The 21,977-nt window shown below is 32.8% G+C and overlaps 2 protein-coding genes across 4 annotated transcripts in view; one reads left to right on the forward strand and one right to left on the reverse strand.

Annotated features, from left to right (window-relative positions):
- Nucleotides 1–15,782, forward strand: part of LOC126698171 (kinesin-like protein KIN-7C, mitochondrial) — a 35,716-nt gene extending 19,934 nt beyond the window's left edge. Inside the window, 9 exon segments of the mRNA XM_050395195.1 lie at nt 413–553; nt 650–775; nt 5,239–5,289; nt 5,395–5,442; nt 5,529–5,828; nt 5,988–6,722; nt 9,904–9,993; nt 13,151–13,228; nt 15,476–15,782. Coding sequence (XP_050251152.1) covers nt 413–553; nt 650–775; nt 5,239–5,289; nt 5,395–5,442; nt 5,529–5,828; nt 5,988–6,722; nt 9,904–9,993; nt 13,151–13,171 — 1,512 coding nt within the window. The 3' untranslated portion in view covers nt 13,172–13,228; nt 15,476–15,782.
- Nucleotides 15,513–19,502, reverse strand: LOC126698170 (aspartic proteinase Asp1-like). 3 transcript variants are annotated; one of them, XM_050395193.1, is made up of 9 exons: nt 19,195–19,502; nt 18,195–18,312; nt 17,864–18,093; nt 17,014–17,247; nt 16,662–16,800; nt 16,380–16,574; nt 16,178–16,250; nt 15,995–16,100; nt 15,513–15,873 (listed from the first exon to the last, which is right to left on the reverse strand). In XM_050395193.1, exons 1-8 carry the CDS (start codon nt 19,374–19,376, stop codon nt 16,006–16,008), a joined length of 1,266 nt encoding a protein of 421 aa, XP_050251150.1. In that variant the 5' UTR covers nt 19,377–19,502; the 3' UTR covers nt 15,513–15,873; nt 15,995–16,005. The 3 variants fall into 3 exon arrangements, with proteins under 3 accessions (XP_050251150.1, XP_050251151.1, XP_050251149.1); XM_050395194.1 differs by having other exon boundaries at nt 15,513–15,894; XM_050395192.1 differs by having other exon boundaries at nt 15,513–16,100.
- Nucleotides 19,503–21,977: the final 2,475 nt, after the last annotated feature.

Raw genomic sequence — 21,977 nt, forward strand, 5'->3', positions numbered from 1 at the left:
TATCATATCTGATGCTTTTAATCCCATGATCTCTTAAAAAATTGAACATGTGGTCCAAAGTCGTTCAGAATTTTTCAGAGAATAAGTAAACTGATGTAGTGCTGTTATAGAATATTGACTTGCTCTGTAATTTAATGCAGGCTTATATTATTATATCATGGAACACAATGAGTGTCCGTTGGTCCTTTGAACTTCATAACTAAAATATGGTTCTCTGTTAACCATCAGAAATATCCAGTGAATTGTTGATATGAAAAACTTTGACTATGAGCTTGATGATATGTACTCTTAACAAAAATTAGTGCATAGGGATTCATAGCAAGTTGGCAATGTTTTTAATTTTGATTGGGGATTCATAGCAAGTTGGTGATGTTTATAATTTTAATTGGGAATTGTTGGATGACTTTTTCAGACTGGGACCACTATTACAGATCAAATGGATCTTCTTTGTGAGCAAGTTAAAATGTTGGCTGGAGAGGTGGCATTGTGTACCAGTTCTCTGAAAAGACTCTCAGAGCAAGCAACTATCAACCCTGGCGATTCACAAATGATGGTGAGCTACCTCTCGATGTTTTTTTTTTCCTCTCATTAAGAACAAATTCAATTGGTTATCTTGGGTGTCTTTTAATGGTTATATTGGATATTTTAGGAACAAATGCAGAAGTTAAAGGATGAAATTAGAGAAAAAAAGCGTCAAATACGTGTTTTGGAGCAACGTATGATTGGATCTGTTGAGACAACTACACATGCATCAAACAGCATTGAGGTGTCTCAGGTAAGTACGCACCTAGTGGTACAGGTAGAAATTTACAGTAATGGAAGGAACTGTTTTAGCCATATATGAGAGAGAGAGAGAGAGAGAGAGAACAAAAGGAGTTTCAATATGAGGTAGATAAATTAATCTCATAAAAAAGTTTTCTATGGCACTACATAAGTGAAAAGCACTAACTTTAACCCAAAAAAGAAGAAAAGCACTAATGTTTTTCTTTTTCTTTTTATAAGTAAGTTTATTGACTAAAAGAAGAAAAAGAGGCGCCTCCAAGTCACAGGTTGTATTCTAGAGGTAGGTCACAATTCAGTTAAAATTTCAGCAATCAATAAAATCCAGAAAATTAGAGAAAGAGTGATCACTTAAGGCAGCCATCCAATCACATAGAGTGCAAAAAACCATCTTCACATTCATTGTAGATCATTTAAGACCTTTGAATGTCTGATTATTCTGTTCTTTCCAAATAATCCACATGATGCACAAAGGGACTGCATTACAAATATCACCACTACAGTGTCTGGCAAACTGCCCTTTCCAACAGGTCAACAGATCAACTACCTTTTTAGGATAACCCAAAGCACCCAAAATAGGAATAATACTAAAGACCATAGATCTCTACCATTATAACAATGTAATAGTACATGGTCAACGGACTCCCCATTCTTCTTGCATGTACAACACCAATCCACAATAAAAATGTTTCTTCTTCGTAAGTATCTATTGTAAGGATTTTCCCCAAAGTAGCCGCCCAAGCAAAAAAAAGATACTTTAACAGGAATTTTTACCCTCCAAATACTTTTCAATGTACTTGGAGCTATTATTATCAAATTAAACTATCAAAATGGTACTTAACAAAAGAAAAAAAATCTCAAAAGCTGGTAAATTAGAAAGTCTATCCTGGCTTTGTAATGTTATTTATAATTATAGAGACTGAAATTTGTTTTATTTTTTCCTTTAGTTTGTTTGCTGTTAAGGGTGCTAAACCTACTAGTAAGTGAAATCAATAGTTCCAGAATATGTAGGGGACCTTGGTTTGGGGTATTTTATTTCTTTCAAGATTCCAGGAATTACTTTCAGTATATAGTCATTGTTTGGTTTAATGTTGTCTACAATGCTGTATATTGTATATGACAACAATGATGACAGTGATATCTATCAATCTCTCTCTCTCTCTCTCTCTCTCTATATATATATATATATAGATAGATAGATAGGGTTGAGTTCAAGTTACACTTAGTGAAACTTTTAAGTAATGTTACACAACTCAATATTTTTTTTACTTGGTGCAAATTTTAACTCAACATTGGATTACATTTTCTTCTTATACACTCCATACTTCCACCAAAGCAAAGTTTGCTTTTATGCCAAATTATTATTTCATTGAGTATGCCAATGACGTAAATGCATATGTTAATTATCTATAGGTGTACACTATATATATATATTTTAAATTTTTGGGTAAAATATCATTTTCGTCTCTAAACTTTCACAAAGTTTGTTTTTCATCCCTAAACTTTTAAAAGTTTGTTTTTCGTTCCTAAACTTTGTAAAACGTTCTACTTTACATCCTTCCGTCTATATCCATTAGTTTATGTCCTATATGGCCTAACAGAGTGTTGATGTGGCATTTAACTTGGACAAAACTATTTTATTTAAAAAGTTTTGGACATGTGGCACAAAGTTATTGGCGCACATGGAAAAATAAATTCTGATGAAATTATCTTCACTTAGAGTCTGTTTGGGATCCGTTTATTTTGCTGAAACTGAAAACTTTTTGCTGAAAATACTGTAGATAAAAGTAAAAGTTAGTTAAAATAGTACAGTGGGATTTATGAATAGTACCAAAAAGTGCAGCGGGACTCATGAATAGTAGTAAAAATAAGTTGAATAGTAAAATAAATTGGTTTTTTAATTTGAAGCCAAACGCACACTTAGAGTAGAACCTAACTTTATTTTAGAACCATGAAACCCAACACCCAAACCCCCATAGTGGCAGCCTCAACCGCCGACCCCAATCAGAGACTCTAAGGCGGCAACCCAGTCAGCTATTCCAAGGCGGTGACCCCAGACTGGCGACATTAATTTTTGGGTAGCTGGTATGAATCTTTATGTCATTGTGGAAGGTTTGCGTGAAGCTTTAGGAAATTTGTATTTGGACTTAGCGTGATTTTTTTTTTTTTTGAAAACTGAGTTAGTTAGTAACTGAGATGCCATCATTGTAGGTTGGTATGGGGTTGATTTTGTTGAATCTTGTTTCTGCTAGTCCACAGGCGCCATCAAAGTATCATAAAGTCTTCTTTGTCCTATTTGCACACTTCAAGGACCTACTGTAGTAATTCAAAAGAATTGGAGAACCTGCAAGGTTGCGATTACTTAGATTTGAACTGATTTCAGTTTTTCCTAGTCTTCTTTGATAGATTGACAGCCCCAAACAACATGAATACCATCTTCCAATTCCATTGAACATGCTTTGCACCATGGAGAGTTGAACCACCTAACGGTTTGGGGTCGCTGGTCGCCGATTTGGGATGGGATTTCACGGTTGGGATTGCCGATTTGGATCACCGGTTAAGGCTGTTGCCATGGGGTTTGGGCATGGGTTTTTGTGGTTATCGTCATATTATTATTGTTTCCACATGTCCCAATAACTTTGTGCCACATGTACAAAATTTTAAAATAAAATAATCTAGTCCAAGTTTGATACCATGTCAATCCGCGTAGGACATAAACTAACGGTTATGGACGGATAAACTAACAGTTATAGATGGAGGACGTAAAGTAGAATGTTTTGCAAAGTTTAGGGTTGAAAAACGAACTTTTGAAAGTTTAGGGACGAAAAAAGAACTTTGTGAAAGTTTAGGAACGAAAATGAAATTTTATCCAAATTTTTATATGTAAATAAACTTATTTAATAAAATCAATCAAGTACATGGGACTCTATAGGTGTGCACTAATTATTTATATCAAAATAATTTATTTGGTTTTTTTTTATAAATTTTATATGAGAAACTATTTTTATTTGGAGTACTTATTATCCAAATAATAATAGATTTAGTTTATGACATTCTTCGTCAGTTCAGTTGCTTTGGAAACAACAGTAACAAAAACCATCAAGAGGTAAAAGCAAATTTAATGACATGCAATTAAGAATATAAAAAAATATAATTATGCGTTTAAATTTGTTAAAATAATTAATTATTTATGAATTCACTAAAATAATATGTTCATATTTTTAATTTTATTAATCTTAATTGTGAATTCACTAAGGTGCTGCAGTGTGGTACATTCTTTTTGGTAAATAATAAAACTTCATTGAATGAAAATAATCAACTACAAAGAGCTGAAGCACATAGGAAGTGTGCTGAGGTAAACATGAAAACAAATGAAACTAAGATGCATGAAAGTACAACTATTTTTTTTTTTTTGATAAGAAAGATGTATATTCAAAAAACTACTAAATGCAAAGTAGCACAAAGCATATCAAAAAGTACAAAAAATGAAAACACTCAAAAAGTACAACTATCAAGCAAAGCAGATACGAAAGTAAAAGTGAAAACACTCAAAGCCGTTGTCCACCCAAACAAAGTATGGAAAAAAGCTAGTTTCAGGTCTTAAGTTGAAATTTCGGTTCCTTCAAAAATCCGAGCATTCCTTTCCTGCCAAATACCCTACATTAGGCAATGAGGGATCGTGTTTCAAATAACCCCATTTCTATGTTTATTGAACTTACTCGGCCAGCTAGATAAAAGCTCCATTACAGCACTGGGCACAACCCAATGTACCCCAAAAAGTGTGAACACCATTCACCACAACTCTCTAGCTACTGGGCAGTGTAAAATTAAGTGATTAATAGTCTCTCCAGCCCTCTTACACATATAGCAGGAAATAGAATTCTCTTCATTTGGCCTTCAACCTCATCAAAGCTTTAAATTACTTCTCTGTGATTGGTAAGACATCAGTATTAACCCTTATATAGTAAAATTTGTAGCATCCCTAGCATCACTCATAGGTGATACACTAATTATTTATGTCTAAGGAATTTAAATGGTTCTCTCTCTCTTTATATATATAAAATATGATCAGGTGGTGTAATTTTTAATTTATTTAATATATTCAAAATTGCAGTGTTGGATTATATACATTTTCATTGTCTTTGACACGCCTGTCAAATTTTATATTAATCGGATGTTATTTACTATTTGATTAGTAAACTTATTATTATTTTTTAATAATAATAATAATAATAATTAAAGATGCAATGTGATCTGTGAACAACAATTTACATCTTTTAACTTCTTTTGATGAAATTTAATATATAAAGCAAGAACCAAGGCTGCAGCATCCTTTGCTATGATCGCTAATTCTTTGTACTTCATTAATATTTTATAATTATTAATTTATTTGCTATGATTGCTAATTCTTTGTACTTCATTAATATTTTCTAATTATTCTATCACACTCCCATGCAGGCTCTTTCCAAGCTTGCTTCTCAGCTAAATGAAAAAACTTTTGAACTTGAGGTTTGTTATCCTATTTGCTTTGTAGCTGTAAGGATGGTATTTCAATCTTAATTTCCAAAGATATTTTACTAATTTGATCACTTTGTTTTGGGATGAGTATCCAAGATTAAATCAGCAGACAATAGGATACTTCAGGAACAGCTACAGATGAAGGTAAAATTCGAAAGCTGTGAGATTTCAGTTTCTGTACTTACAATTTTAATGTTATATATGTATTTATTTATTTTTCTTATTGCAAGGTATCGGAGAATGATGAGATGCAAGAAACAATTCTTCTTCTAAGGCGACAGCTCAACTCGTTATCAGATAGAAGCTCCGGTAATTCACAACAAATTTCTGAGGCTGGGGCTACACCAGTCAGAACTTGTCCTGAAGGGTTCTTAGAAAAGAATGTTGAAGAGGGGAAAGGGCTTAGTTCATATGAAGAAAATTATGCTGATGAAAATACTCCGACAAGTGTCATGAGCTTGAATAGGATATTTAATCTGGAGGACTCGAAAGAGAGCAACAATGATTTGAAAAACCAAGTCCATATGCAGGTTACCCTTTTCTTTTTCATGTTTGGCATATTCTAAAATAGAAATTCAATGCCATCCTTGTTCTAACATCTTGACTTTTTGAATATTAAGATTTAAATAATAAAAATTTTCTTGTTAATTTGTTCTATCGGTGTACTTTAATTATTTTATCTTACTTAGGCTGCTGAGATAGAGAATTTGAAGCAAGAGAAAGTGAGATTGATTGAAGAAAAGGATGGGCTTGAAATTCAGACTCAAAAGCTGGCAGAAGAAGCTTCATATGCAAAAGAGTTGGCTGGGGCTGCAGCAATTGAACTCCGAAACTTGGCTGAAGAAGTAACTAAGCTGTCTTACGATAATGCAAAGCTGACTGGTGACCTGGCTGCCACAAGAGAGGCTCATGGCAGATTTATCTGTTGTCAGAGGTCTGTTTCTTATGATTTAAAACATGCTCGACCTGATGGGCGCCATAGAAAGCCAGACGATGGAGTTTTGGTTGAAGAGTTGCAGAAGGAACTTAATGCAAGATATCAGAGAGAAGCTGTGCTGGAAACCACACTATCTGAGAAAGATCAAATAGAAGTTGAGCTACAAACAAGACTTGATGAAGCTAAACAGCGTGAAGAAGATTTGGAAAATGAACTTGCCAATATGTGGGTGCTTGTTGCAAAGTTAAGGATGTCTGGCACTAATGCTGATGACATTTCATCTGAAGGGTTGCATGCATTAAATATATCACAAACCAGAGTTAGGAATGGATATCTTCAATCTAATGGTCTCTCAAATAAAATGTTTGAAGAAGATGACGTATATGAAAACATGGATAAGATGAGTACATTAGAAGAATCAAGAGCTAGCTATCTGAAAGAAAGGAGAAGATGCAAAGAACTGGAGAGCCTTGTTTCCAGGTTGAAGGTATGCATGTTACAGACCAAACTTTTGAACATGTTACACACTATGTGCAGCCTTAATGTAGGTTGAACTTATAAATTTTGTATTAATTAGTAATTTCTCAATCATATGTAATTGTTTGCTGGTTTGTTGACTCTTGTGGCTAGACTAGAATAAATAGAACTGCATAACTCTATTTCTTCTTTTGTCTCCAAGCATATACCCAAGGTTTGACATTATTCCTTAATCATTCCAGAAAGGAATTGGACCCTCGCTGTCTCCTGCTATGTACAATTTTTAAATCATAGAATATTAACTTTGTTCTATACTGGATTTAGAGATTGAATTCCTGTCTTTTTTTATTTTTTTATTTTTTATGTTTTATTTATTTAATTCAAATTGCTTCCCCCACCCCCCTCCCCCTTCTCTCTTGAACTGTGTTTAATGCCTTTTAAAAAAAGAAAAATGAAAATGTGCCTGGATTTGAAACACATTGCACTTATATTGATTCTGTCCAGTTTTGAGAGGATATCCATTGCATCCGCCATATTTTACAAATGGAAACCTATTTTTAGTGTGGGGTCTGTGTAACACCCACCTCATTTAAATTTAATTTAATTGCTTCTAGAGTGAAATTGATGAATTATTTAATTTATTTTGAAGGTGATATTATTTTATATTATGATCACTACAAAGAAAATAAATAAAAGAAGATGTAACATGGAGAGTTATTTTGTGGATTATTCATATTAAACTTTTAGTCTCCTTATCAGTTAAGGAAAATGATAAGAGATTAAAACCTATTTGGATTAGGAGTAATCTCCTTATCAGTTAAGGAAAGGGATAAGAGATTAAAACCTATTTGGATTAGGAGTTTAAGTGTTATTGGAATCTTTTAGAGTTTTAGCCTATCTAAACAACCTTAATTTGAGTTTAATTGGAAATAAAGTCTTGGAAGCTTATTTAAGTTTTAGTGGGTCTTAAAGTGTAAAGCTGAATTTATTTAAGAGTACTAATTAGAGTGGGATTGGTCTTCCTAGACTTTTGGAGGTATATATATATATATATATAAAGAAAAAAGAAAAAGAGAAGAAGTAAGTGCTTAGCGTGTAAAGGTTTAAGAGCAGAGAATTAGGGTTTCTCTACATTGAAAAGAATAGAATAACGTGGTACTACTAGAGCAGCCAGCAAGTTCATATTGTACTGAGGTAAACATTTAACTATACGTGCTTTATTGGAATCATTAAACACATCTTTGACTTAGGATTCATCATCTCATAGTCGCATGGAAGTCTTAGAAATTATATTGATATATTCAAGGGAAAATAGGCTATCATGGAAGAATCTAAATAAACATACATTAGTTTATTGATTTTGAAAGAGATGCTAATATATATGTGGAGTAGTATCACCATTCTTTATAAGTTAAGCCTATATAGACGTTCATAGGTGGTGTTCAATGGTATATATATAGGAATAGTAGATTGTAGTATTAGGGATTACACTACAATTATATACAATATGGTATAGACATGATGGATATTAGAAAGCTATGTTAGATTTAATATTGCGAAATCTTCACTGTGGCTAAGGAAAAGTTTTATAAGAGGACTTTTTGGTTATTCGAAACCTGTCTTTATTGAGTTATTTGATCCTTAATTAGGTTCTAGTTAACATTGTTCCGGACAATTGAAGTGAAGCTTGGTTTAGCAACTAGAGGTAAGTAGAATTAAGGTCATGACGTCTCTCAAGACGTGTATATTTATATTTATACATATTTACAAAAGTGAAGTTTCCAAAAACTTATACCATTGTCAATGCTTTATACATACTTGAATTTCATTATTGCTTGTGGGTTATTTTGAAATTGTATATGTTAAGAATTACTCAAAACTATATTTTTTTGAGAAAGTATTTATTATATGATATATGATTGGTATTGACAATATTGTAATAAAGTAAGAATGTTTTTAAACAGTCAACTAGATAGTCTGCAACCTTTGCCAACACGGGGTTAGGTGTTGGTTTTCGGCCGAAGTAGTGCTATTGTGGTGTGGTGCAGTGTTATTGTTTGCTCTTTGGAGCCAATGTTGCCTCTTTGAGGTTACTGTTATTGTTTCCCACGGGAATCACCCACCGAGTGTTTAGCAATTTATGTCTTTGTTTGGCTAATGTTTAATGTTTTCCATATCAAACTATTGTTTTATTGTTATTGGCCGTTGTAAGTGGAAAAATTATATATTACTATATTATATTGTTTCTACCTATTTAGTGTCTTACTGATTACAGTGTTATAGTTAAATGTTTTCTTTCTGACAGTTTTATAGAATATACTATATTACTATTAAAACTATTTGTAAATATTTTGTAAAGATTATATTTTGTCAATGATACTATTGTTTTATTTTGAAAGACATCCTCATGTTATGTAGTCTCTTATTGAGTCTCTAGCTCACCTCCCTTTCTCCACCCTTTTAGATTAGAGTAGTGGAATCTCTTTTGGTGGTAGATCATTGGAGCCATAGATTGAAGACATTTTTTGGAGCTATATTAGTTGATGGACTGTTATTATGTTTTATTGGGATAGTGAGCTTAGCATTCTTGAAACTATTTGGGATTGTATTTGGAGGCTTTATGGTTAAAGTTTTAGTTTGATGGATTTTATAAGAAAGATTTGATGATTTAATTCTTATTTGTGGATATTTAATTACACCCTGTTCCATCATAGCAAATGTTGAATATTTATAAAATAGGTCATGCATCTAAATCCTTGGTATGGGTTTGGGGTGTTACACAGTCTATTGCCTAAATGTCTCTGGTTATGAATCTCATAGTTTGCATTTCAAATTCAGTGGTTAAATGTTATTGATGAAGATTATCTTTTGCCTGCTGCTGCACTAGAGGGCTATTTTTCATAACTTCAATGGCATAAATCTGCGCAACATTACAAACATTTGATGACAAACATGTATGTTTGCTACATGATTTAGGTTATATATCTATCCATTTATTTCATGGTCTGTTCAATAGTCTTCTCTATGGCTACACTTAGAAATTAAATGCATCATAGAATTTGTAAATTGCAAAGTTGATAAAGGATCTAGCTTTGTTGCATTTCATCTAAAATCTTCAACTTGGTCAGTGCAATTGAAATGCTTATCAAGTAATATCACCTGTGAAATTTAATTCCAATGTATCATATCAGGGTGAAGATGTTGCTGGTTTGGATGTTACTGCTCTTGAAGAACTGCAGAACCTTCATGTTGAAGCTATAACAAAGATTTGCCATGCAAAGGTGATTGCTTTATTTTCTTTCTTTCTCACTAGCTTGTTTGAATTTACTAATTTACCTCTTCGTGGCTTGCCTTAATTACTCTCTCTCTCAGCTGGATTTCATTGATTAACATTTTATGTTGTTAATGGATAAGTATTTGGAGTCGCTTTTTGCTTAGCTTGGATGATGTACATATGAGGTCTGACAATGTACAGTTCTCAGAGTTTCTTTCCTCAAAATTTCCAGAATTTGTGTGGAGATTTTGCAAAATTTATGACATATTCTAATCATTAAATTGGTAAAAGTTATATAGTGATGATCTTGTTATGGAAGTTATTTACTAAAATTCTTTATCTCTTCAAAAATCTATACTAATAATTAATAATTAGATTATAGTTGAATTATATTATTTGAGTTAATTAGATAGAATGGTTTTGGTTTATGAACTTATAAAAATTAGATTAACCAACCTTGTATTGTTAAAAATAACATATAACTTTTAATACGAAATAGACTATATTATTAGTAAATTACAAATAATAATTTTTTATATTATTAATAAAATTTTGTCAAATAAAAATGAGCCCCTTGGTGCACAAGAAATATACCAAGTGAGCAACAGAGTCCAGAAAATGAATAACTATCAATGAAAGCAAGCAATGTAGAAGATGAATGGTTAGATACAACCATCCACTCATGCAAAGGACACATAAGTAATAGTTTCGATCCTGTTGAATGCCGCCCTAAATCTTCAAATGCTCTACGATTGTGCTCCCTCCATACCATCCACAGAAGACACAAGGGAATTGTACACCAAACAACACCACACAATGGTATTGCACACCAAACAACACCAACACCCCATCTAACAATTCTTCTCTTACATACCAACACTTCAAGGATTTGATGAGGCATAACCCACTGTAAAAAAGCCAATGACCATAGTTCACTGGCATAATCACAATTGAGGAAAAGATGGTCAACTATCTCTCTAGCCTTCTTACACATGTAACATCACTTGATCACATAGACCTTACGGCGGTGAAGTTTAGCAATTGTGAGAATCTTACCCAGGGCAGCAATCCATATAAAAAGGCGACCTTAAGTGGAACTTTGACCCTTCATATGCTCTTCCAGGGAAATGATATGACGCCTCCATAAAAAATAATTCTATAGAAGGATTTAGTGTTTGTTTGGTAGCCCGTAAGTTTTGGTAGCTTAAATAAACCCCTCTTAGTAGGGACCAGTACAACTGGTCTTCAACATCCCTCTTAATCTTGGTGGAGTAGTGAAGATCCATAAACCTGATCATTGCTTTCAATAATAATTTGATATCTTATGAATAGGGGCGGCTTGATACATTTGGGGGCTTAAGGCGAAAAATGAAATTGAGGCCTTTTATATATTTAAATATGACTTTAAAAAATTAAATATTATTGAAATTTTATTATCTTGTTTTAGATGCAAAATTATTACTAATTAACATGAACTATGTAGAAATTTTTTTTTTTAATAGAAAGTCTATAGACATAAAAAATTTGACAAAACTTTTCATACCTGTTGATGTGATAGAATGATAGTGGTAAGTAAAAGAGTAATGTTAGTGGTGGACCTAGGTGAGATTTAGTAAAAATTTGTCAACTCAACTATTGTAAAAAATGTTGTGAATTTTTTTTGAGAAGTGCTACATTCACAATAAAACCCATCACTGAAATTATTTTTTTGTCATCTATAATAGCCTGTAACTACCTGTTACTTAAGATTTGTTGTAAAAGTGTAGTAAAATTTTTTGTGAAAGTAGCATTTTTATCTCTCTTTTTTCTTGTTTTTCAATTGATAAAAAATATTATTTTATTTATTGGCTAATATTTTGGCTTAATTAAATTAAAATTTGGGGCATTTTTTATACTTGGGGCCTTAGGTGATTGCATCAATTGCATTTAGTGTTAAGTCGGCACTACTTATGGACTTGTTTACGAGCTTATACGTTTTAATCTCAAGCCTATGTAAGTGTATTTTAATATATGTAAAAAAAAAACGAATAGTATTATATATACTTAAATTGAGTCTTACATTCATGAGCTTGTCCATGAACACATTATTATGTTTGAGCTTGGTTCGTTTAATAGTTGAATTTAAACCTAAGCTTGTGCTTGGCTCATTTGCTAAATAGATGAGCATAAATAAGGTTTTTCCCAAAGTGAGCCCGAGTTGTTCATAAGCATCTCACTTCATTTATTGCCCTAATCATAACCATATGTTTATTTGGAAGTTCTCTTTGGCTGGATAGCTGTTCACCAGCTCGTTGTTTCCATCCTTTTGGGGCTTGGATACGTTAGGCATCCATATTCAGAGTTTTTCTTTTTTCTTATATTTCTCTCTTTAGAGGACCTATCATGTAGTTAGTCACCTTTGTGCTTTGAATAGTTTCTTTAAAATCTATGAAAAATGCAGACTGCCTCCAACATAGCCAATTAGAGGCACCAAGAAAGTTTAGTGAATCCTACAATTTAGGCATAGCATTTGTTTTCTATATTTAGGGCCTCTTTATTAACTGAAATTTGGGTGTTAAACTGTAATTTTCATGAAACGTTGGGGTTCAAATGATAACCCTGTGGTAATAGCATCCTTTGTAGTGCCCTTATGTTTGTTGTTTGAACCTCACCTCGCCCCCCACCACTATCTACCTATCAAAAGAATAAAAATAAAAATAAAAATATCTAGGAATGTAGAAGTGTAGTTATTTAGTATTTAGTTGACTAGCAATTGACTAGTATGAATTACTGAGTTCTTTTTTCCTTCCTATGTTGTTTGGAGATTTCAATTCGTGCTAGTCTTAAATTATGTAAGATTTTTTTATTTTATTTTATTTTTTTTTGTTTATGAAGAAAAAAGGCCAGAATCTCATATTAAAAAAAAAAAAGTCAGAATTGTTTTTCTTTTATTTGGACAATCTGGAGAGGGAGGAATAGTTGGACGCTTGAAGATGTTTAACATCCCTTACATGTCATAAAGCAGTTCTCTATGTATTGTCTATCCTTCCTTGTCCTTTTTAGAAATATAGATTGTAATTTTTAGGAGTAGCTTGAAGGCTTACTGTATATTTGAGTTTTTCTCTTTTCATTACATAAATCTTTATTATAAAATGGACTGATTTTACTTATTTTACTCTATGCAGTGTACAAACCATGGCTTATAGTGTCTTTAGATCAACCCATAATGGGCTCTCCCACACATGCAGTTTCTCATCTTTAAGGTTAGTCTTGATCCAAAATTCTTCCGGAACTGGCATCGAGTATAATGCATTTATGGTGAATAATTTATTGTGAAATTATGGGGAAGAAATGATATTGCTGTCAACATATTCCATATAGGAAAGGAATGGACATTCAAGATGAACCATAGAATGAGTTTCCTTCTTGAGCATTCTTTTCCTCATACGTCTACTACTCAAAACACCATGCTGAGATGTAAACTATTATATATTTTTAGAGGAAGTAGAAATATTCAAATTCCATTTCATTTTATCTAGCTAAGTATGTTTTTGTTGGCTCATAAATCTAAACTAATGGAAGATTATGTCTGTTTATATGCTGTATTATGGCATTTGCCAATCTGCCTATGAGCGAGTTTACTTCATTTCCCCCACAATATATGAATCTAGACTTGTCAGTGAAAGAATCCACAACCTTGAATTTGCAGTTTGATGCCTCTTTCTGATGTAATGTTAGAGCAGTCGCATCAATGCATGTATATTACCACATTTTAGCCAACCAAGTCCAATATTCACCCACATCAGACCATGCAAAGTTGTGTAAAAATACAAAATTGCTATAATAACCGTGTAAATTTACACTGCACTATTCATTTTTTGCATTTAGTTTTTTATTATTTCTTTACGTATTTTTTACGTATTTCGAGGATGAAGAAAGAAAGTACGGTGGTTGTTGTGTGTGAAGAAAAAGAAATAATAAAAAAAAATTAAGAAAAATTAATATTTTAATAAAATGTAGTATAAAATAGATAATATAATGTGAGGTGTTTTGAAAAGTATGTAAAATAGAAAAAGTTGGTTCTTATACTAAAGTAGGTTATTACTGAAAAAAATGTACTTTTATCTGCATAATATTTGTTGGATACAGATTCCTTGTCATGTATTACCGAATACAAGTTACAGGAGATGACATTCGGTTAAATCAGTTACTTCATAGTTGATCCTTATATGGTCATTATGGATGCAGAAATGGACATTGACTAGACCGCTGAGGCAGGATAGTCTAAGCAATCCTTTTCTGGTAATGTCCAAGTGTTGACCAAAGGTTTACTTGCCGAACCTCAAAGATGGAAATATCTTACGGTATATTTTAAAACAACAAATCTCATCACAAGAAATTGTTGTGTTTTGCATTTAACGAACTACAGGGAACTAAGTGACCATTTATAGAATGAAAAAAGCACTTGTTGTAGGTGGTCAACTAATTCAGCTAGTACAGTCTCTAATGTGGTATAAGGGAAGGAAAGACGAGATCATTTTTTCTTTCATTGTGTAGTTCACAAGCCCAATGAACTATTAAAGACCAAATACAAAAGCAGCACTTATTTACAGCACGGAGTTAATTGTTGATCGCAAACCCGTTTCTCATGCAGTTTTGAAATTCAGTGTATTTCAAACTGCACCTCCCTCTGTCGCACATTATACCTTTTTTTCTTAAATATTTTCTCCCAAAGTGCATCCACATGATGCATTCACTTCTCACTGAGCTGGTGAAGGCTAAGGGCAGATTTTATTTATTTATTCTTGGTGCTTAAAACAAGCGTGGAGGGGTTTTTGAACTCAGTTCTCTACATGGAAAGAACTTGACAAGGTCATTGAACCACAAGGCTCTTGACTAAATCAGACCTCAATAATTGCAAGTTCCTGAATTGACTGTAATTAAGGAAATTAAAGAATGCAGGGTATCTTATTTTATCATTCTAAGCAAGAATGAGTCAGATATGACTGCCAAGAAATTTCAATGTGCTATTTCTATGTGATTTGGGACCGATCCACGGTACTTGCTTGACATCTCCACTTAAGTTAGATAGGCAATCAGAGATGCTCAACTTTTATCTTTACAAATAAATCCTGTACGTTGTTTCACACCTGTTTTGTATTGAGGAACTCAACTTCTTGTTAATGGGCGGTATCCTTGGTCTATATGCATTTAGAATTGCAACTAAGTACTTCTGGAAATTGCATTGGTCTCTAGGTAATCAGTAGGCTATCTATTCAAGTTCAGTCTCATTAGTAAGATGTTTAATTTTGAAGAGTTTCTTGCGTGACCTCATGTCACAATGTCATGAGGAAATTGAAGAATGTACTTTAGTGTACTTATAGTTGAAAATCTTTTCAAGTTCTAATGCATTCTGTCTCCCTTTTGAGGAAGACCTTTTGTAAAAGATTAACTATTATTTTAGATTTGTATACTTAATCTGATGAATTTTGATGTTGCAAATCCTGCAGGTATTAAGCGGGCATAATGTATTTTGTACAGATGAAATCGAGTCAACTTTTGCAACTCATTTATACAAGCACCAATGGAGATGCATTTTTCTCTTAATTGAAGTTCTCATGGGTGACAAGCAGCAGAGATGGATCACAGATTGTTATAACATGCATTTCTTTTGTAACATAAACTTCATATTAATAGTTTTATGTATGGGACATACCCTTCTACATTTCCTACCCTGTAGGTGATATAAAAGAAAAAGAACTATTGTAAACCCTTTGCCTAACACATATACCATGTCCTGATGCTACTTTTGCCTTACTTCTGTTTTGGAACCTTTTGGGCTAGGCTTATTGATCTTCTCACGAAGCAAAAAATGCAAGATAATTCTCTACTAAGCCATCCAAGTTGGCTGCATGAGGTCCAGAAAAACCTTCATTATAATCACGATCAATGCTGTTAATGTACATGAGGAAAAAAAAAAAAACCCTCTGTGAAAGCTCAGTAGAATTATAGTAATGGAAGACAATTACAAGAGAATGGTTCAGGACTTAGGAAGCCTGTCGCAATTTGCAGGAGCCCATCCAATCTGACGCTTCTCGTTATCATAAACCACCATTTTATCTTGCATAGAAATGTCTGAACAAGAAGAAAGTAAATTAGTGGAAATTGCACTGGGTGTGTGTAACAGAAGGTTTTTGATTTCCGGGGATTACCTCCAATTATGTTAAGATTGCCGAGTCCAACTTCATGGCCGTTTAAAATTCCCAAGCACACATTTCCATGTCTCTGAAAGGGAAGTGATTGTTATGCATGTTTCATAAGATTTTTCTTTGTTCGCTGTTCTTATTGCAGTAAAAAAAAATTGTAGGATTTGCAACAAAAAAAAAAAAATGTAGGATTTGCAGATGTGCTTACAGTAACAATTAGATAAGCTTCAGGTGATAGTTGCAGCTGAACATTCTTGGCATTTGTAAAGCTCAGTACTAAAGGCTTGAAGTAGTTCTTGACATCACCAACAGATTTGAAAGGCTTTTTGCCTTTCCAGCATATTGATAGTGATTTGTCCTCAGCAGCATCTTTTAATGGCTTTCCATTTAAATCCTTTTTTATCTGAGACATGGGTTAATGGTCAGGTTTTGAGGTTTTGCATATAAGTTTGAACTTGCAGAAGAATGATCTGCGTGTTTAGCATCTCACCAGATTGACTGTAGCTTGGTAAGCTTGGGAATTGAAGTAAGTGTAAGAACTTCCACTATCAAAGATCATAGTGAGGCCCTTTACACCAGTAGATGTTCCACCAAAAACAAGTTCAGCAGGTCCTGATGAATAGTGTTTGCTGAAAACAGAACATCTAGCATAAGTTGTTTGAAAGTGACAAGATATTATATGCATTGCACAAAATATGCTACTTCCTCTACCACAATAGACAAAAGTTTGTTATGACATTTATTTCAATAAATTGTTAGGTTTATTTTTTTTAATTAAAATACTGCTATTTTGTGAACTATTATTGTGAGACGAAAGGATATAGAACTTTGAAGAAGCATACTCCGTTGGATTGCTTGAAATTGGTGTCCATATGATTCCAGAAGAAGGGACAAGATCATCTCCAAAAAATAAAAATCCTCCCCCTCGCCCGCTTAAACAGTGGCCTAACACATTCTTTGTTATGCCTATGTTACTCAATTGTGACACTATGTTTACTTTGCCATTTCCAAGGCCTAGGACTCCAGCTGTTGATGGTGGAGAGTGTGACCCAGAATATTTTTGGTTATATCCACACCTGCAACAAAGAGGAACCATAAATGTAGTTACATGTAGTAACAAACATTGATCTCAAGGGTAAGTTATCATAAATAATCACCTCATTGAGATTGATAGGGTGTCACTCATTTTACATGTAGAAATCGGTTTTCATAACTATTTAGTACATTAAGGACTTACATAAAAGATAACAATGCCGAATTTTGAAGTCTAATACTTTTTCCACAAACAAAAGGCATATTTTAACTCGAACAGTCAATGTTTTTCTCTGTTCAAATATATCAATCCTTTGATCCTATTAATCCTGTAAAAGGTAAAAGATTCTCACTTATATGGTTGTTTGCTGATCTCTTTTAATGAATCAATCAATTTGCATCCTATGAAGATATTTGAAAATAGCAGACACTCTATCAATCTCAATAGATGAACAACTTATCATAGTTCAACCTAAAACTTGGAACTAGGAAAACATGTCAAAATTTTCACTTCAAGCTCAAGCCATGCAAAAATCTGGTCAACTTTCATTTCAATATAAATGGAAAACAAAACATTTAGGATTTACATCATGTTCAAAACTATCACCTAATTGAAATTTCAATGGTTGCCCACTTTGATGAAGAGAAACTGATACTCACCCAAAGGCCAAACTGGGAGCAATATTGGAGCCATTAAAAAGTCGAAGGGGAACGTTGTCCTTGACGATCACACCTAAAGAAGAACCCTGATCTGCATAGTTGACCTGATAATCACATTGCTCTTTCGGATCCTTGCACTGTGGTTTGCCCGGCAAGTGCATGGCAGCACATACAGGGTCCACACAATTAACAAGGTTGTTTTGCTTGGGTTTATAAAGAAGATGTCGGGGCTGCACAAGAACATGGAGACACACAAACACCTTAGTTACTAAGGTTGGACATTATTAGAACTAATTATCGAATTTTTCATGTAATCAAAGCAAAGATTAACCTTAGTGCAACCAGTACAAGGTGCATCACATTGGACCCAAGTGAAGTCACTCCCAGTATCGATATCAAGGTCATAAACCTTGGGTGGATTGCCTATTTTAAGGTGCACAGAGTAGTACCTGTCAGATTGAAAGAACAAGAAAAATTCATCAAGTTTTTACTTTTTAGTAATCATTGGTTAACACTCAACAGCTATACAAAAACACAAACATAAAATCAAATCTAGATTGCAATTTAAGGCAAATGGTCAAAAAATTTAGACAATAGAATAGTGATCATATAATCAGGGAAACAAAATGTAAGGAAATTTTTTTAAAAAAAAATAGAAAAATTTATAAGAAACATGGGTTTTGACTCTTGTGGTTTCCCGGGAGATTAAAAATCATTAAAATGAAGTCATTCAAAACAAAAGTGTACGAAAATCTTAATGATTATGTGCATATATATTCAACAGATTAAGCAAATCCCAAAAACACCCAGGAATCTAAAATAGAACAAGGGACCTAAAATTTTAGCAAAATGATCAAAAGGAGACCCAGATGAAAGAAGGTTGCAGAGTAATAACTTATGAAACAATGAGCCCAGCAATTCTTCAAGAAGTTGTAACTTGTAAGTACCCAAAAAACTCCATATAAGGAATATACTAAACACTCAATTAAGTCAACAAAAATTAAACACACCCAAAAATTAAAACAAACAGACACCATTCAAGAAACAAGAAAAACCGAAAATAGAACCAAAAAAATTAGATAATGCAAGAAATAATACTTCCCAAAATTGTAAGAGAAAAAAAAATAACATCAACAGCATTATTTGAAAAAAAAAAAAAAAAAAGTTCCAATGGATTTCTAAAAGATCGATTGGAAGCTAAAAACACAAACTTTCTTAAAGTTTTGATCCTTCAGGTTAAACTCAACATTTAGAGAATCCATTTAAGACCCCCCCAAAAAAAAAAAAAAAAAACTAATTAATGCAATATAATAATAAAAAAAAAGTCATACCCAAGAGGATAAACATTGCCCTGGACTGGAAAAATAGCTGAGGAGCCAAAGCGATTACTGGTTGACTTTGTCAAAACATGGGCAAACTGACTGTCTTGTGAGAAACAGGCTGGGAAAGTTGCAAACAAAACCAGAAAGATAAAGCCCATCAATGCTTTCATTCTCTGCGTTGTCTTTGTCATCTCTGAGTCTTTCTTTGTTTCTCGGATCAGTAGCCAAAAGGGTCTTTGGAGAAGATAAGGAACAGAGAGAAAGAAGCAGGGGAGAAACTACAACGAGTCCACTCTGCGTGTGTAAATTTCAAAATCTATGCCTAGGCATATAAAGGTCGCAGATTCACACGTGTTTTTTTGTCTGAAAATTACAGTTTAACAGTGCAAAGTGAATCTACTGCGCACACAGTAATGAAAAAAAAATAAAGAGCTTTATGAATTTTTGTGCCGCAACTTTGTCACCATTCTACGCGGCATGGTAGAAATGGTGAAAAGAAAAGTTACAGATCAATGTAAAAATGACAAAATATCAATTACAATTGGTTAAGGAGCCGACTTGGGTACCGTGTATATTGTCACAACTTTGACGTGGCATGCTATAAACGGCAAGAAAAAAAATGATGAATTAATATTAAAATGACAAATAATCAATTATAATTGGTTAAATAATCAGCCTAAATTTACTGTATATTGTCACAATTTTGATGTGACATGCTATAAATGGTAAAAAAAAAGTAATAATAAATGTAAAAATAACACATAATCAATCATAGTTTGCCAAAGAGTCGACTTAGTCCAGTGTATAGAGCATTAGATCCATTAAATTATTAATACGTGCCAACCCATTTACCGCGTAGGATAATGAATTGATATGAAAATAGCCTTTGTAATAAAGGGTATATTCCTAGAATCAATCATCCAATTTTCTTTCTTTTTTTTCTCAACTTGGTAAAATTTGTCAAATGTACTAGCGTGTATCCTCAACATTGCTCTTATTATTCAAGAAAGAGGTTGGACTTTTTGACTTGGGAAATTTCACCGCGCCAGCATTTAGCGCCGTGTATAGAACGCAGATAATGATCAAAGGTCTAAATTGCCCTTTCCATTTGTTAATGGGAAGAGTGGTTTCTCCAGGGTAAGCTTGTATATTTCATGAGGGTCCTACTATATTTATATGCTTTGAACGAGTCTTTGGTCTATTACTTGTGGATTAAGGATTTTGGGCATTCCTATATTCTTTGTTTCTTTTGTGCATGTAGGAATTTTTTGGGTTTGGTTTGCCATTTGCTTATCTTCAATTTTTTTTCAAATATATATATATATATATATATGAGTTTTACTAATATGTATCTTTAGAACATACATTAATAAATTATTTTAAAAAACTTTTTATGAGAAAATAAAAAAGTGATAAATTTTTTGTCAGCCTTTTCAATTTTCCATAAAAATTTTCTAAAATAAGTGATTAATATGTACTCTAAGAATATATATTAATTGAACTATATATATACACACATATATTTAATATTTCCACAAGATTTTTTAATCAACCACTAGTCCACCCTATATTGATTGGGAGACTCACACTAAGACTTTGATTTAACTGGGTTAGGTTATGTATGTATATAGCAATAATTAAAGCCTTTTAAGTGTTTGGTATAACATTTCCTAAAGAAAAAAAAAAAGGTTTTGATATACCACCTTCCTTAGGTGACATTCAAAAAGGAAATTCTCCTTAATACATATATTGACAATTCTTACCTAATCAAATTGCTATTTACTAATTCTATCTCCATTCTCAATAATCATGTCGAAGATATATTAAATTATAGATGGGCATCTTTGAATTTTAGGAACCCCTAATTAATTGGGTTATCTACTTCATTAAAAATGGAAGTTCACATATAATCCTACACCAGTATGATTTTCCTCTGGTTTATCTTAAACTAGAAATTCAATTTACCTTTCACTTTTGTTATTAGGAATTGGAAGGCATTTATGCGATGGAGTGGGATTGCATCAAATTTGTTTAGAGATTGTCATTAGTGGCAAGCGCATGTGAACGCGTATATTAGGTGAATAGAGATTTTTAGGCTATGTATGGTTTTTTTTTTTTTTTTTTGGGGGGGGGGGGGGGGGGGGGGTGGGAGAATGAAAGAGTAAGTATCCATTGTCATTTGTTTGATTAAATAATGCTAGAGATACAAATTTTTTTATAATTTTTTTTTACAAATTACTGATGTGGTGAGTGGTTATTAGTAAATAAAAAAGTGATATTAATAGTAGGCCTAGGTGAAAACTAATAAGAAATTGGCCACGTTAACAGTTTGTGGTGGCTGTAGCATTACTCTTGTTTGATTAGAAGCGAATGGAGGGGAGAAATAAAATGTGGGGAGAAACGATTTCTATTGGTACCACCGATTTTTTACTTTTAACTTTCCATGCATGTCCATAAAATTACTCTTATACTTAGAGGTAGAAAAATTTGACACGACTCACGACACGAAACGAAGTTAGCAGGTAATGGGTTGAAGTTTAATAGGTTAGTGTCACATTCGGGTTGACACGATTGACTCAATTAATAAAATTATTGTGTTCGAGTCTAACTCACGGAACCCGTTTGACCCATTTGACTCATTTAACTAAATGTCATTTTACTAATATTCCCTTCAAAACCATAGGTATATAAACTTATTAGTTGTTGTGGTCTTTATTTTTTTTTTGGACATATTGTGATTTATTATTTGTGATATTAAGATATGTTTTACCTTTGAATGATTATTTGTGATG

Source organism: Quercus robur, chromosome 9, assembly GCF_932294415.1.
Source record: "Quercus robur chromosome 9, dhQueRobu3.1, whole genome shotgun sequence".
NCBI lineage: Eukaryota > Viridiplantae > Streptophyta > Magnoliopsida > Fagales > Fagaceae > Quercus > Quercus robur.